This window comes from Artemia sp. Qi Xiang Cuo, chromosome 3 (genome assembly GCF_049724085.1).
Source record: "Artemia sp. Qi Xiang Cuo chromosome 3, ASM4972408v1, whole genome shotgun sequence".
Taxonomy (NCBI): Eukaryota; Metazoa; Arthropoda; class Branchiopoda; order Anostraca; family Artemiidae; genus Artemia; species Artemia sp. Qi Xiang Cuo.
In genome coordinates this window covers 93,896,677-93,909,923 of record NC_142796.1, presented here as the reverse complement: position 1 = coordinate 93,909,923, position 13,247 = coordinate 93,896,677, and the positions used below count along the sequence as shown (strand labels likewise).

Genomic DNA, 13,247 nt, shown 5'->3' with positions numbered 1-13,247 from the left:
ATTACTTGTTCTTTTAATTTTTGGCTTCTGAAATACAAGTTTGACATTAAAATCAAGAAAAAGCCCACGGCATTCATGACACTGGGTCTTTTTATCAACAGGTGTGATTACAATGTGGCTTAGGCCTTATCTAATTTGTATTAAATGCAATAATTAAATTTGTGAATAATAAATAATTAAACATAGATAATATATATATATATATGTATATATATATAAATACAACTAAAAATGTATAATGTATGTAATTTTATGTACATAGTTTTGAACTATCAACAAATAAAACGAAATGAAAATATAAAAAACGGGAATAATATTCCAAATAAGACAGTGGGAAATAACAAAATAGTATTTTTTACACAAATAAAAGTACGAATATTTCGGCTTCACGACTGGAAGCCTTTATCAACAGGAATAAAAAAAAAAGTTAAACTAAATTAAACACATGAAGAAAAAGAAAAAAAAAGATACAAAAATCACAGCATCTGTTATTTTCCAATGTCTTGTTTGGAAGATTATACCGATTTTTCTATGTTTGCATTTTACTTTATTTGTAAATGGAAAGGCAGTGTTGTCGGAGAAATTATTTGAACTAGCCAAATTGTGCATTGAACATTACTGTATCAAATAACTTGTAGGTTTAAATAATATGCAAATCATAAATACTTATAAATTAATAACTTCGCCAATGCTCTTTAAATAACGTACACAGCACTGACTTTTTTTAGGGGGAAGGGAGTGCGCAAATGCATAAATCTATTACAATTTAGATATTACCGACCTAATTCATATAAAAAAAAACAACTGACAACCAATTTTGAAAGAAAATTAATTTATATCCAATAATAAATTTAAGAAAAGTTGAAGCAATAGGTGTGTAGATAAAAAACCTAAGATATATTTAGCTTGTATTTTAGAAATAAAACTCTGTAATGAAGTATGTTCAGGCTATGAAACCCCATAGAAGAATTTTCAGCTGCAAAACTATACAAAAACCCCGAAGGATTCATTCAGTATGAAATTGTATTTCAATCGAGTGAGTTGTCTAGTAACAAGGACAGGATCAGGGCGGTAATATGCATCGCTCCATACCAGTTATATTTGTCTTATTATTTTCATCCGTTATAGTTATCTAATTGTTATCCAGTTTATAAATTATCATTCTAATAATAAATATGTGGCTTGTCTTTTAACTTTGTTGGGTAAATGATGAGCATGGAGGGCTAGATAGCCGTTTGGCCGTCCCTGGTCTGTTTGGGCCAAGAGCCACTTTAATATGGTCGCCTTCAGAAATAGAGAAAGGAGTATGGGGTTGTGACGCAGCAATCTCAAATTGTATGCTGTTTATCAAGGCCTTTGAATTTAAGACAAAATCATGAATTGACCATTCATGATTTTGTAATGGCCACTACAACTCGATGTTGGAATTGTCTCAAGACTCAAAAATGTTCTTAATTCTAATGATGACACAGATTCTAGGCATATCCTCAATCTTCCTAATTACAATTAATCATCCAATCTCTCGAAATAAATTGATAATACTAAAACGATAAAAAGGAGGAAAGGAAAGAAAAATGGTAACCTATTTAATATCATATGGATAACCAAAGAATAACTCAAACATCTTCAAATACTTTTCCAATTCAAACATATATTGAATTTTATTTACTTATGAGGAATCGATAATTTAAACATTATTTTGTAAGCCTCAACATCAGCTGACTATCTCAAAGGCAAAGGGTCCACTAGCAAATTCTCAAAGGGGACAGCTTATCATTGAAACCTATTAAGAATTTGTGATCTGATTATGAAATTTGACTGAAAAGACAATAGAGTTCAGTCGGTAAAGTTTTCAGTCAAAGTGAGTTGCATCACAGAAAATCCGAAGAGCTGTCTAGTTGATCAAATGACATTTCTTTTGTCGTGATTTTAGGCATTTTCTTAGCAGGTATGCTAGAACGTTTTTAGTTACAACCCTTTTCTGAATTTTTAAAAGTTCTACTCTGGTTTATCGAAAAAACATAATTTGCACTTTTTAATGATATAATCCAAAAGTTCCAAGCTTAGTACATATCGTTGTTAGATAGGAATAGTCAAATATCTATGTCGAAAATAGGATTGGATGTGTTTTGGGGAAATGGTGGGCTGAGAGGGGGTTAGTTGCCCTCCAATTACTTTCGACTATTAAACAGGGCACTAGCCCTCTCAATTCCCAATTGAATGACCCCTTTTTAAGTTTCTATGACAACACTATAAAAGCCTTATGTGCCCCAAGGGCATAACAACATATCGTTGTTAGATCGGGGTAGCTTTAATAGTCAAATATTTTTTTTTAAGACGGCAGTATGAAAAGACATTAAATTGCGTAAAAAGCAAAAAACTGGTAATGGCAAAAATATTTGTAGCCTATATATTTTAACAAGGGATTACAAAAAATTAAAAACCTTTTTTAACTCAACCAGTTATATAATGTCAGTAAGGGTCAAAAAAACAAAAATTTGCAATCATGACAAATGATGATTCTCTATTTTGATAAATTAAAAAAAACTTTTCCACAAAATAAGTTTTTCAAAAGAAAAGTAAAGAACTCCATGAAACCAAGAATGAACAAAAATAGAATCAAATAATCTACCAAGCATACAACTACCACAAATCAGTATCAATAAATAAATGAAACCAAAAACGAACAGAAATTAAAACAAATAACAGAGTCAAACTCAATACAAGCAAAAAATTAATATGAGTAGGGTTCAAACCCCCCCCCCCCATGCTTTCTAAAAGCCAGAATATAATTTGTACTTTGCTGAAAAAAATTCAAATGAATTTACTGAAAAGATGTGCATCGTCAGTTTAATTTTCATATGCTGATATTTATTCCTAAAAATCTCAATTAATTTTTGATTTCTTAAAGTTATAAAAGTGAAAACATTTAATTTTTTTTTTTTTTAGAAAGCATAGGGGTTTTGAACCCTACTCATATTAATTTCTGCTCGTTTTGAGTATGACTTTGTTATTTATTTTAATTGTTGTTTGTTTCGGGTCTCATTAATTTATTGATACTGAATTGTGGTAGTTGTATGTTTGGTAGATTGTTTGATTCTATTTTTGTTCATTTTTGGTTTAATGGAGTTCTTTACTTTTTTTTTAAAAACTTATTTTGTGGAAAAAGTTTTCTTAATTAATTTCAGTTTGTTTTATATTGCCATAGTCTTCTTCAGGGAAAAAGAAAAAAATAGTTTGAATGTTTCCGGTTTTCCTTTAAGAATTTATAGTTTGACCTGCTTTTTATATGCTGGAGAAACTTTTTCATAAATTTTTAACAACATAAATTCTTGAAAATTATGACACAAATAATAGTGTTTAATTTAGTCATATACATCCTCTAGGTGACCTGATAAATAAAAGTTAATACCATTTCCACAAAAATATATCTATGCTCTTTCACAGCCTGGATACAATTACGCTCTTTTGATTTGGTAAAATTTTAAGAGCAGAAGTAGTAATAAAAGTAGCCCCGAAAATTTGAACTTAATCCCTTCAGTTGTTCTTGGTATATTGCTGAGATGTCTTATTGGCAATCAGCATACAAACAGTGAGTTTTTTATTTAATTTTAAAGCAGCATTTAGTTTTTAAGCATAATGGGCAAATTACATAACTGTGGGGGGTTGACCTACCCAATAGCCCTAAGGATATGATTACTATACGATTCAGCTATGCTAAAAAAAATGGTTCTGTTAAAGTTTTTATGAAGTGTCTTGAAAGTCATGAGCTAAAGAGGAGGGCTGATTGCTGTCCACTCACTTTTTACTCTTAAGAGGGCACTAGCACTGTTGACTTCTGATTAAATTGGCCCCTTTAAAGTCCTACCGATATTACTAGCTATGATAGAGCATCGCTGCCTATGTTTATATATACCCTATTAATACCAGCATGAACGTAGTTGTTTCGTTTAATTGAAACTCTTCCTAAGAGCTCTCTTAGGTCTGCACTTTATTAAGATTAGTGCTATCGGCTAATCCAATTGTAGACGTAGTATAAAATTAATACACACAGTGTCTTTTGGGTAGCTCAAAGTCAACAACCTATGAAGGTATGAAGGTGAAATTTTCAGAGAATATTTCTGTTGTACAGATGACAACCTGCCATCTGTATGCAGGTCTTTGGAACAGTTTTGTGTGTAAAATTAAAATTTACAACGCTTGTTAAGGGGGATGTTGAACTAACAAAAAGACAACATTTGCATCATAATACTAATGCTTCTACTCCTACAACTACTGCTACTACTATATTTACTGGTGCTACTACTACAACTAATAAACCTAACGATATTAAGGCGAAAATTTTGGGCAACTTTGTAACGGTATTGAAATAAATTGAAACACACTATGCCCATGTAGGTTGTCAAGAGGACGTATCCGAAATGCTTCAGGACCGGTTGATGGTATTAAGTTAAAAATTTCATCGTGTGTTGAAGGGGATGTTGAAATAAAAGGTGCTATTTGCATACTGCTACTAATGCTACTACAACTATTGCTACACATAATTACTGAACCTTTCAACAATGCTGAAAAAATGATGTCTCAAAACTTTGTTCAGGAATTTGTTATGGGAAATGATGGACATGGGGGGGGGGGATTCTCTCATACCACTTTGACTCTTCAAAAGGACACTATAACTTCCAATTTAAAATCAAATGAGACCCATCTGAATTTAATACGACCACCCATTCCATAAAAACTTTATAGCCCCCAGGGCATAACTTAAAGCCCTTACCCCAGGGTTATGGGGGTTGTGCCAACCCTGGAAGCATTGTTGTATGTTCTTTGGACTATTCTAAACTATATGCCATCCCGCAATTTCAATCAGATGTATTTGGTGAAAAGAAGGGTAGTTGTGTGGGGTGCTACTTGACCTACATCACTATTGACTCTTAAAAGGGAACTACAACGTCCAATTTCAACCAAATGAGCCACCTCTAAAACTTATACAACCATCCCTTCCACAAGAACCTTAAATGCCCCAGGCAAATATAATTAAGACTCTCGCCCTCAGGCTCTGGTGGTTTGTATCAACCTCAAAAGCCTTGTTATATGATATTTGGACTATTTTGAATGAAAGGACTCTCTGAAAATATCTACTGGATACATCTCAGGATACGGATATGATTACTGGATACGATTACCAATCCAATGAGTACCCACCAAAGCATATACAACCATCCTTTTTTATAAGAACCTTATATGCCCCAAGGGCATAACTTGCAACCCTTGCCCTGAGAGCTGTATGGGGGGGGTGTCTCCCTCACAGAACTAATTTCCGAAACCTTCAAATATGATGAATAAAATTGTTATCTCCAAATTTTGATTGGAGGTGTTAAGCCCACTCAAATGCTGAGTGTGGAGGAGGGGGAGGGGGCTGCTTGCTCTCAAATCACTGACTCTTGAAAAAGGTATATAACTTCTAATTTCAAATCAAATAAGCCCCAGCTGATGTTTATACTACCGCCCATTCAATTAAAACCTTATATACCCTCATAAAATAACTTACAACCCTATCCCCAGGGTGCTGGGGGGTCGTGTCATCCCTAGAGACATTATTACATGTTCTTTGAACTATTTTGAAAAAAAATCGCTATATCATAATTTCAGTCAGATGCGTTTTGCGAAAGGAGGGGTTGAGGAAGAGGGGGCGGCGCTAAATGCTGTCCATCACTTTTGACACTTAAAAAGAAACTAGAACTTCCACTTTTCAACCAAATGAGCCTCTTCTTAAATTAAACAACCATCCCTTCCATAAAAACCTTAAATATCCCCTGGGTATAACATATAGCCCTTGCCCCTAATCTCTAGGGTTTGTTTTAACCCCAAAAGCCTTCTTATATGACATTTAGACTATTTGAATAGAATGCCTATCTCAAAATTTGTATTAGATGCATTTCAGGACAACACAACGTGTTTATGTATGGGGGGGGGCAATAGCTGCCCTTCAATCCCTTTGACCCTTAAAAAGAGCACTAGAGCGTCTGATTACCAATCCAATGAGCGCCCTCCGAAGTTTATACGAACACGATTTCTATAAAAAACCTTTTATGCCCCCAGGGTATAACTTACAACCCTTGCAATTGGAAGTGTTTGGGGAAATGATGGGCGTGGGGGGGGGGGGGGGTAATTTGCCTTCTGATCACTTTTGACTACTAAAAAACACACTAGTCCTCTACATTGCCAATTGAATGAGCGAAAATATTTGGAGAAATGATGGAAGTGGATGGGGGATAGCTGTCCTCCGATCTATTTTGCTCTCAAAAAGAGCACTAGAGCGTCTGATTACCAATCCAATGAGCCCCCTCAGAAGTTTATATGAACATGCTTTCTATAAAAACCTTATTTGCCCCAGGGCATAACTTACAACCTTAGCCCTGAGGGCTGTGGGGGGGGGGTGTCATTCTCGAAGACATAATTTCCGGCTCCTTCAACTACTTTTAACAAATGGCTATATCAAAATGTTGATCGGAAGTGTTTGGGGAAATGATGGTTGTGAGGCGGGGGGCACTCGCCCTCCAATCGCTTTTGGCTATTAATAAAGGCACTAGCCCTCTCAATTCCCAATTGAATGAGCCCTTTTTAAGTTTCTATGACAACACTATAAAAGCCCTATATGCCCCAAGGGCATAACTTACAACCTTTGCCCTGGGGACAGTGGGGGATTTGTCATCCTCAAAGACATAATTTCCGAACCCGTACTTGACCTGTACTCCCAGAAAATAAAAACCTTCTCTCTCTTAAGCCTCAGACCAGTTTGCAACTATAGTTACAATAAATAATGACGACAAGTATATTAACAGAAAGGAGAAAACTTGAAAAGAGATGAGTTTAGTTTACCTCTGAAATAAAAAGCTCTGCTTGTTTAAGAAGTTCACCAATTAGGAGAACAGTAGAAGTTGTACCATCTCCAAAAATATCATCTTGTACAGTTGATGCTCTGGCAATAAGTGAAGCAGTTGGATGCTGAATTTGCATTTCGTGCAAAAGAACATTGCCATCTTTGGTAATCTTGATATCACCTGCACCAGAAACAAGCCTGAAAATATACAAAAAGGTTTATTAATTGTGCTTTTTACAAATATGCATAATAAAATACAAAAAAACACACTTAAGTCTTAAGGTAAGACACCCCCTTCCTTAGTTTAATCTATTTGTCTCTCATACACAAAACCTCATCCAAATTTGACAAAAACAATCCTGCATGTAGTGGGAGGAGACAGGAGGGTAGTGGTAAGGCGAGTTCCACTTAGACAATTGTAAAGGACTGTTTACCGTATTTCTAATCTTTTTGGCATAAAAGCTCATACTACCCTTTCTCCAGGGGTTATGGGAGTTCATATCATCTGCAGAAGCATGGTGATAGGACCTTTTAACAACGCTGAATTAAAAATAAAATTTTGATTGGACGTCTTGGGAGAAAAGGAGCATGGGAGGGGGACTAGTTGCTCTCAAATCTTTGTGGGCACTAGAACTCTTAATTTTCATTTGAATGAGTGTTCTCTAATCCACTAGGACTATCAGTTTAGTACAAACACCCTGGGAAAAAAGAAATAAATAAGTAAACATGCATCTATGATCTGTCATCAGACAGAAAATTCATAATCCCACATTTTTGTAGATACAAGATTGAAACCTCAACAGTCAGGTTTTCAGATATGCTGAATCTGATGGTGTCATTTTGATAAGATTGCTAGACTTTTTGGGGGTGTTTCGCCTTTTTTCCAAAATCAGGCAAATCTTCTCTGGCTTGTTGCTTTTGATGGGTAACATGAAACTTAATGAATTTTATATACTGGGAGTCCCAATAAAAAGGTACAGAAATTATTTTGAGGTATCTATTGTTATAAAAATTCCTTTTTTTAGAATATTGGCTACTATTGAGCTGAGTTGCTTCTTACTTACAATACATTACCATAAACTGTTTGAAATGGAGAAGCTTGACATTTTTTTAACACAAAAAAATAAATGTGCAGAAAAAGTGGCAGAAACACCACTTTGCACCTCCAGTTGAGGATTTTAGACCATAAGAAATGTATTGGGTACTTAATTTCGTTTCCAAGCAGTTTGACCCTTTTAGGGCAAATATTGTTTTGCAGCACAAAGTGGCAGAAAACCCCACTTTGCTGTGGCAAAATCTACTTTGCTACTTAAAAAGACTATCATCTGTCATTATCAGCTAACACTTTATGAATAAACATAGAAGTCAGTGCAGCACTTACATCATACTTCAAAAGTTGTTAATCAAAATGAGGAGCTCTTTGACTCTTAAAAAGGGCACTAGAACTTATGATGACCAATCCAATGAGTCACCTCCAAGGTATATACGACCACCTTTTTTATAAGAACCTTATATGCCCCAAGGGCATAACTTACAAAAGTGCATAGCTTACAATCCTTTCCCTGAGAGCTGTAGGGGAGGGGGGTGTCTTCCTCACAGACATAATTCCTGAAACCTTTAACTACAATGAATAAAATTGTTATCTCCAAACTTTGATTGGAGGTGTTAAGGCAAACTCTGAGCATGGAGGGGGGGCTGGTTGCTATCAAATCCCTTTGACTCTTAAAAAGGCACTATAACTTCCAATTTCAAATCAAATAAGCCCAAGTGATGTTTATACGACTGCCCATTCAATAAAAACCTTATATGCCCTCATAAAATAACTTAAAACCCTATCCCCGGGGAGCTGGGGGGTTGTGTCGTCCCTAAAGACATTATTATATGTTGTTTGGACTATTTTGAAAAAAATTGCTATCTCATAAGTTCAATCTGATGTGTTTCGTGAAAAGAGGGGTTGTAGAAGAGGGAGGGGGCTAAATGCCGTCCATCACTTTTGACGCTTGAAAAGGAGCTAGAATGTCCAATTTTTAACCAAATGAGCCTCTTCTAAGGCTAAACAACCTGTCCTTCCATAAAAACCTTAAATACCCCCTGGGAATAACTTACAACCCTTACCCCTAATCTCTGGGGTTTGTTTCAGCCCCAAAAGCCTTGTTATATGATATTTAAACTATTTTGACTAGAATGGCTATCTCAAAATTTCTATTAGATGCATTTTTGGACAATACACCGTGTGTGTGTGTTGGGGGGGGGGGCGGTTAGCTGCCCTCCAATCACTTTGACTCTAAAAAGAGCAACAGAGCACCTGATTACAAATCCAATGAGCCGCCTCCAAAGCTTATATGACCACGCTTTCTATAAAGCCTTATATACCATCAGGGCATAACTTTCAACCCTTACCCTGAGGGCTTGGGGGGGGGGGGTGTCGTCCTCAAAGACATAATTTCCAAACCTTTCAAATATGTTAAACAAAACAAACTATCTCAAAACTTAGATTGGAATTGTTTGGGGAAGTGATGGGTGTAAGGGGGGGGGGCATTTTCCCTCTGATCAATTTTGACTAACAAAAAGGCATTAGTTCTCTCAATTTCAAATCAAATAAGCCCTTTTTGACGCCTCTACAACAATTTTTCTACAAAAACCTTATATATCCCAACAGCATTAACTTATAATTCTTGTCCTGAGGGCTATGGAGGGGGGGGGGGTTGTCATCCTCAAAGACATAATTTCCAGACCTTTCAACTACATTGAACAAATTGGCCATCAAAATGTTGATTAGAAATGTTTGGGGAAATGGTGAGCATGGAGAAGGACGGGGGGGGGGGATTCTCCTTCCAATTACTTTTGATTATTAAAAAACCCCTCTCACTTTCCAATCAAATGATCCCCTTTTGAAGTTTTTATGACAATGCTTTCTATATATAAAAAAAAAAAACTTGTATGTGCCCAGGGCATAATTTCAACCTTAGCACTGAGGGCTGGGGGGGTTGTGATACTCAGACATAATTTCTGGACCCTTCAATGGTGTTCAACAAAATGGCTATATCAAAATGTTGATTGGAAGTGTTTGAGGTTATGATGATATGGGGTGGGGCATTTGCCCTCCAATTGCTTTTGAATATTAATAAGGGCACTAACCCTCTTAATTCCCAATTGAATGAGCCCTTTTTGAAGTTTCTACAACACTCATTAAAAACCTTATATACTCCCAGGGCATAACTTACAACCTTTGCCCTGGAGGCTCTGGGGATTTTGTCGTCCTCAAAGACATAATTCCTGGACCTTTCAACTATGTTGAAAAAAAAATGGCCGTTTCAAAATTTTGATTGGATGTGTTTGGGGAAATGGTGGGCACAAGATGGGGTTAGTTGCCCTCCAATCACTTTTGACTATTAAAAATGGCACTAGCCCTTTCAATTTCCAATAAAATGAGCTGTTTTTGGAGGTTCTACAACAACTCTTCCTATAAACACCTTGTATGCCCCCTGGGCATAACTTACAACCCTTGCCCTGAGGGCTGTCATCCTGAAATACATAATTTCCAGACCTTTCAACTACATTGAACAAAATCTCATGATTTTAATTGGATGTGTTTGGGGAAATGGTGGGCATGATAGGTGGGTTAGTTGCCCTCCAATCACTTTTGACTATTAAAAAGAGCACTAGTCCTTTCAATTTCAAACCAAACAAGCCCTTTTTGAATTTTCTATGACAACACTTTCTATAAAAACCTGATATGCCCTCAGGGCATAACTTACAACCCTTGCACTAAGGGTTGTGGGGGGGGGGTGTCATCCTCAAAGACCAAATTTCAAGAACTTCTAACTACATTGAACAAAATGCCCATCTCAAAATTTTGATTGGAAATATTGGGGAAATAATGGGTGTGACAGGGGGGTTAGTTGCCCTCCAATCACTTTTGACTATCAAAAAGAGAACTAGCCCTTTCAATTTCCAATTAAATTAGCCCTTTTTAAAGTTTCTACAATGCTTTCTATAAAAACCTTATATGCCCCAGGGCATAACTTACAGCCCTTGCCTTGAGGTCTGTGGGGGTTGTCATCCTCAAAGACCTAGTTTCCAGAACTTTCAACTACATTGAACAAAATGGCTATTTCAACATTTTAATTGGATATGTTTGGGGAAATGATGGGCATGAGAGGTGGGTTAGTCGCCCTCCAATCACTTTTGACTATTTAAAAGAAACTAGCCTTTTCAATTTCCAATTGAATGAACCCATTTTGAAGTTTCTACAACAAAGCTTTCTATAAAAACTTTATATGCCCCAAGGGCATAACTTACAACTCTTGCCCTGAGGGATGTGGGTTGAGTGTCAACCTAAGACATAATTTCCAGACCTTTCAACTATGTTGAACAAAATGGCTATCTCAAAACTTGGATTGGATGTGTTTGGGAAAATGGTTGGTGTGAGAGTGGTGTTAGTTGCCTTCCAATCATGTTTGGCTATTAAAAGGATATAGGTCCTTCTAATTTCCAATCAAGTGAGCTCTTTTTGAAGTTTCTATGACAACTCCTTTGATTTGAAGCGTCCTGGTTTAAAAGAAAAAATAATAATAATAATAATTATGCTAATATTGTTTTTTACTTAGGCAGCACTATTGTGAAGCCTATGATTTGTACTGACCAGGTTCAGTATGGTAAGTTTCTTTTTGTAGCAAACAGCAAGGTGCTAAGTGCTTTTGTTTAACTGACCATTTGATTTCATAAATTTGCAATGTGACAGAATGGGTTCTTGCTCTTTCTGCAGTGTGTACTGTATCCTAATTTCCAGTTCACATGTGCATTGCAATTCATAAAAACACATTACCTACATTCCAGTTATTGAATATATTTTTGTAATTAACCCTTTAGTAGCTTATTGCCAGCAATCAAAGGCATTGAATATGTAATATTGGCACCATTCAATGCAGAAGAAAAAGAGAAGTAAAATTAAAATTTTCTAGGACAAGAAACAAAGGAATTGGATCCAATTCAGTTTTTGGTAATGGAAGTTCCATGATAAAATGATTAAAAAGGTAACCAGAGGCTCTACTCTACTTACTGAAATTATTCCAAAATGGGTAAATTTTCTGATTAACTAACTAATGAGATAGACATATCTTTAGAACCAGAGTTTCATCCTGAATCCAAATCTAACATTCATTTCTGTCAGAGGTGGACTCTACTCATGCACAAATATACATCCTGAATGTTATATATGCAATGAATTTTCATGACTTTGACAAACTTTTAAACTAATTCAAAGAAAACAGTGACTTCCAGAAAATTCCGTTCAAGTGCAAATTTATCTCAATTGCTGGAGTAGGATAACAGTCCTTTTCTTCTTCTCTCTCCTTTTTTTAGCCAAGTAATTACCTCTAAAACATTATTTGACAACAAACTGCTCACAGACAGCCAAAATGGCTTCAGATCTGGGCACTCAGTTGAGACAAATCTTATAGATGTTTTTGACTAGCCTATATCACTGAGTTGCTGGATCATGATTCTCCAGTTGACATAATCCTTTTAGATTTTGGCAAAACGTTTAATAAAGTCTATCATTCCGAGCTGATGATAAAACTAATAGCTAATGGATAAGAATGTTGTAGAATGGTAAAGGTTTAGACTAGGGGCTACTGAATAGAATAAAAAAAGGCAAACTCAGGGCAGTTTATATTAATGATCTACAAATAAGGTAAGCATGCCATTCAATGCCTTTTTTATTAATATAATAATTGCTTTACTCAGAAGTTCCATTTTAAACCCTTCACAGACCCTCAAAGAAGGTATCTTTTTTCTCTTAATTTAGATACCACTTATATGCTGCTTTTAGCATCACTCTTGTTTTAACTGGTTTACTCATAGATTGAATTGAGTATGATGAAATCAAGAACCAGAATAAAACATGAGAAATATATAATTTGGGCTGTATATTGGCACATGAGGCAGGGGGGGATATAAAGCAAAATGGAGCTGTAGTTGAAATGTACTGACTATAATTATTCTGCATATAATGAAGTGAGAATTGTTGTTTTTTAACCCTTTTATATAACTAAATATAAGAGGAAAAGGTATCATCTTTGAGGATCTATAATGGGCTTCAAATTGAATTTTAAGGTATATAAACTGCCCCAAATTTACCCAAAACAATTCCTGCTTTATAATATGCAGGATAATTGTAGCTACCACATTTAAAATACAGCTCTGCTTTACTTTACCCCTAATGTGCATATATATAGCCAAAATTATATATTTCTAACATATTCTGATACCTATCCCTCTTGTTTTTTTAGTTCTTTTTCTGAAACAAGAAAGATGAATTGGGAGAATACATGGGAAATATCTAATCATGGCTATATATTTGCAC

The 13,247-nt window shown here is 35.5% G+C and overlaps 1 protein-coding gene across 1 annotated transcript in view; it reads right to left on the bottom strand.

Moving 5' to 3' along the window:
• CCT6 (chaperonin containing TCP1 subunit 6) overlaps window positions 1-13,247 on the bottom strand; it is a 61,367-nt gene that overhangs the window by 45,518 nt on the left and 2,602 nt on the right. The window contains exon 2 of the mRNA XM_089086739.1: window positions 6,880-7,078. Within this exon, the coding sequence (XP_088942865.1) occupies window positions 6,880-7,078 (199 nt within the window). The remainder of the gene's footprint in view (window positions 1-6,879; window positions 7,079-13,247) is intronic.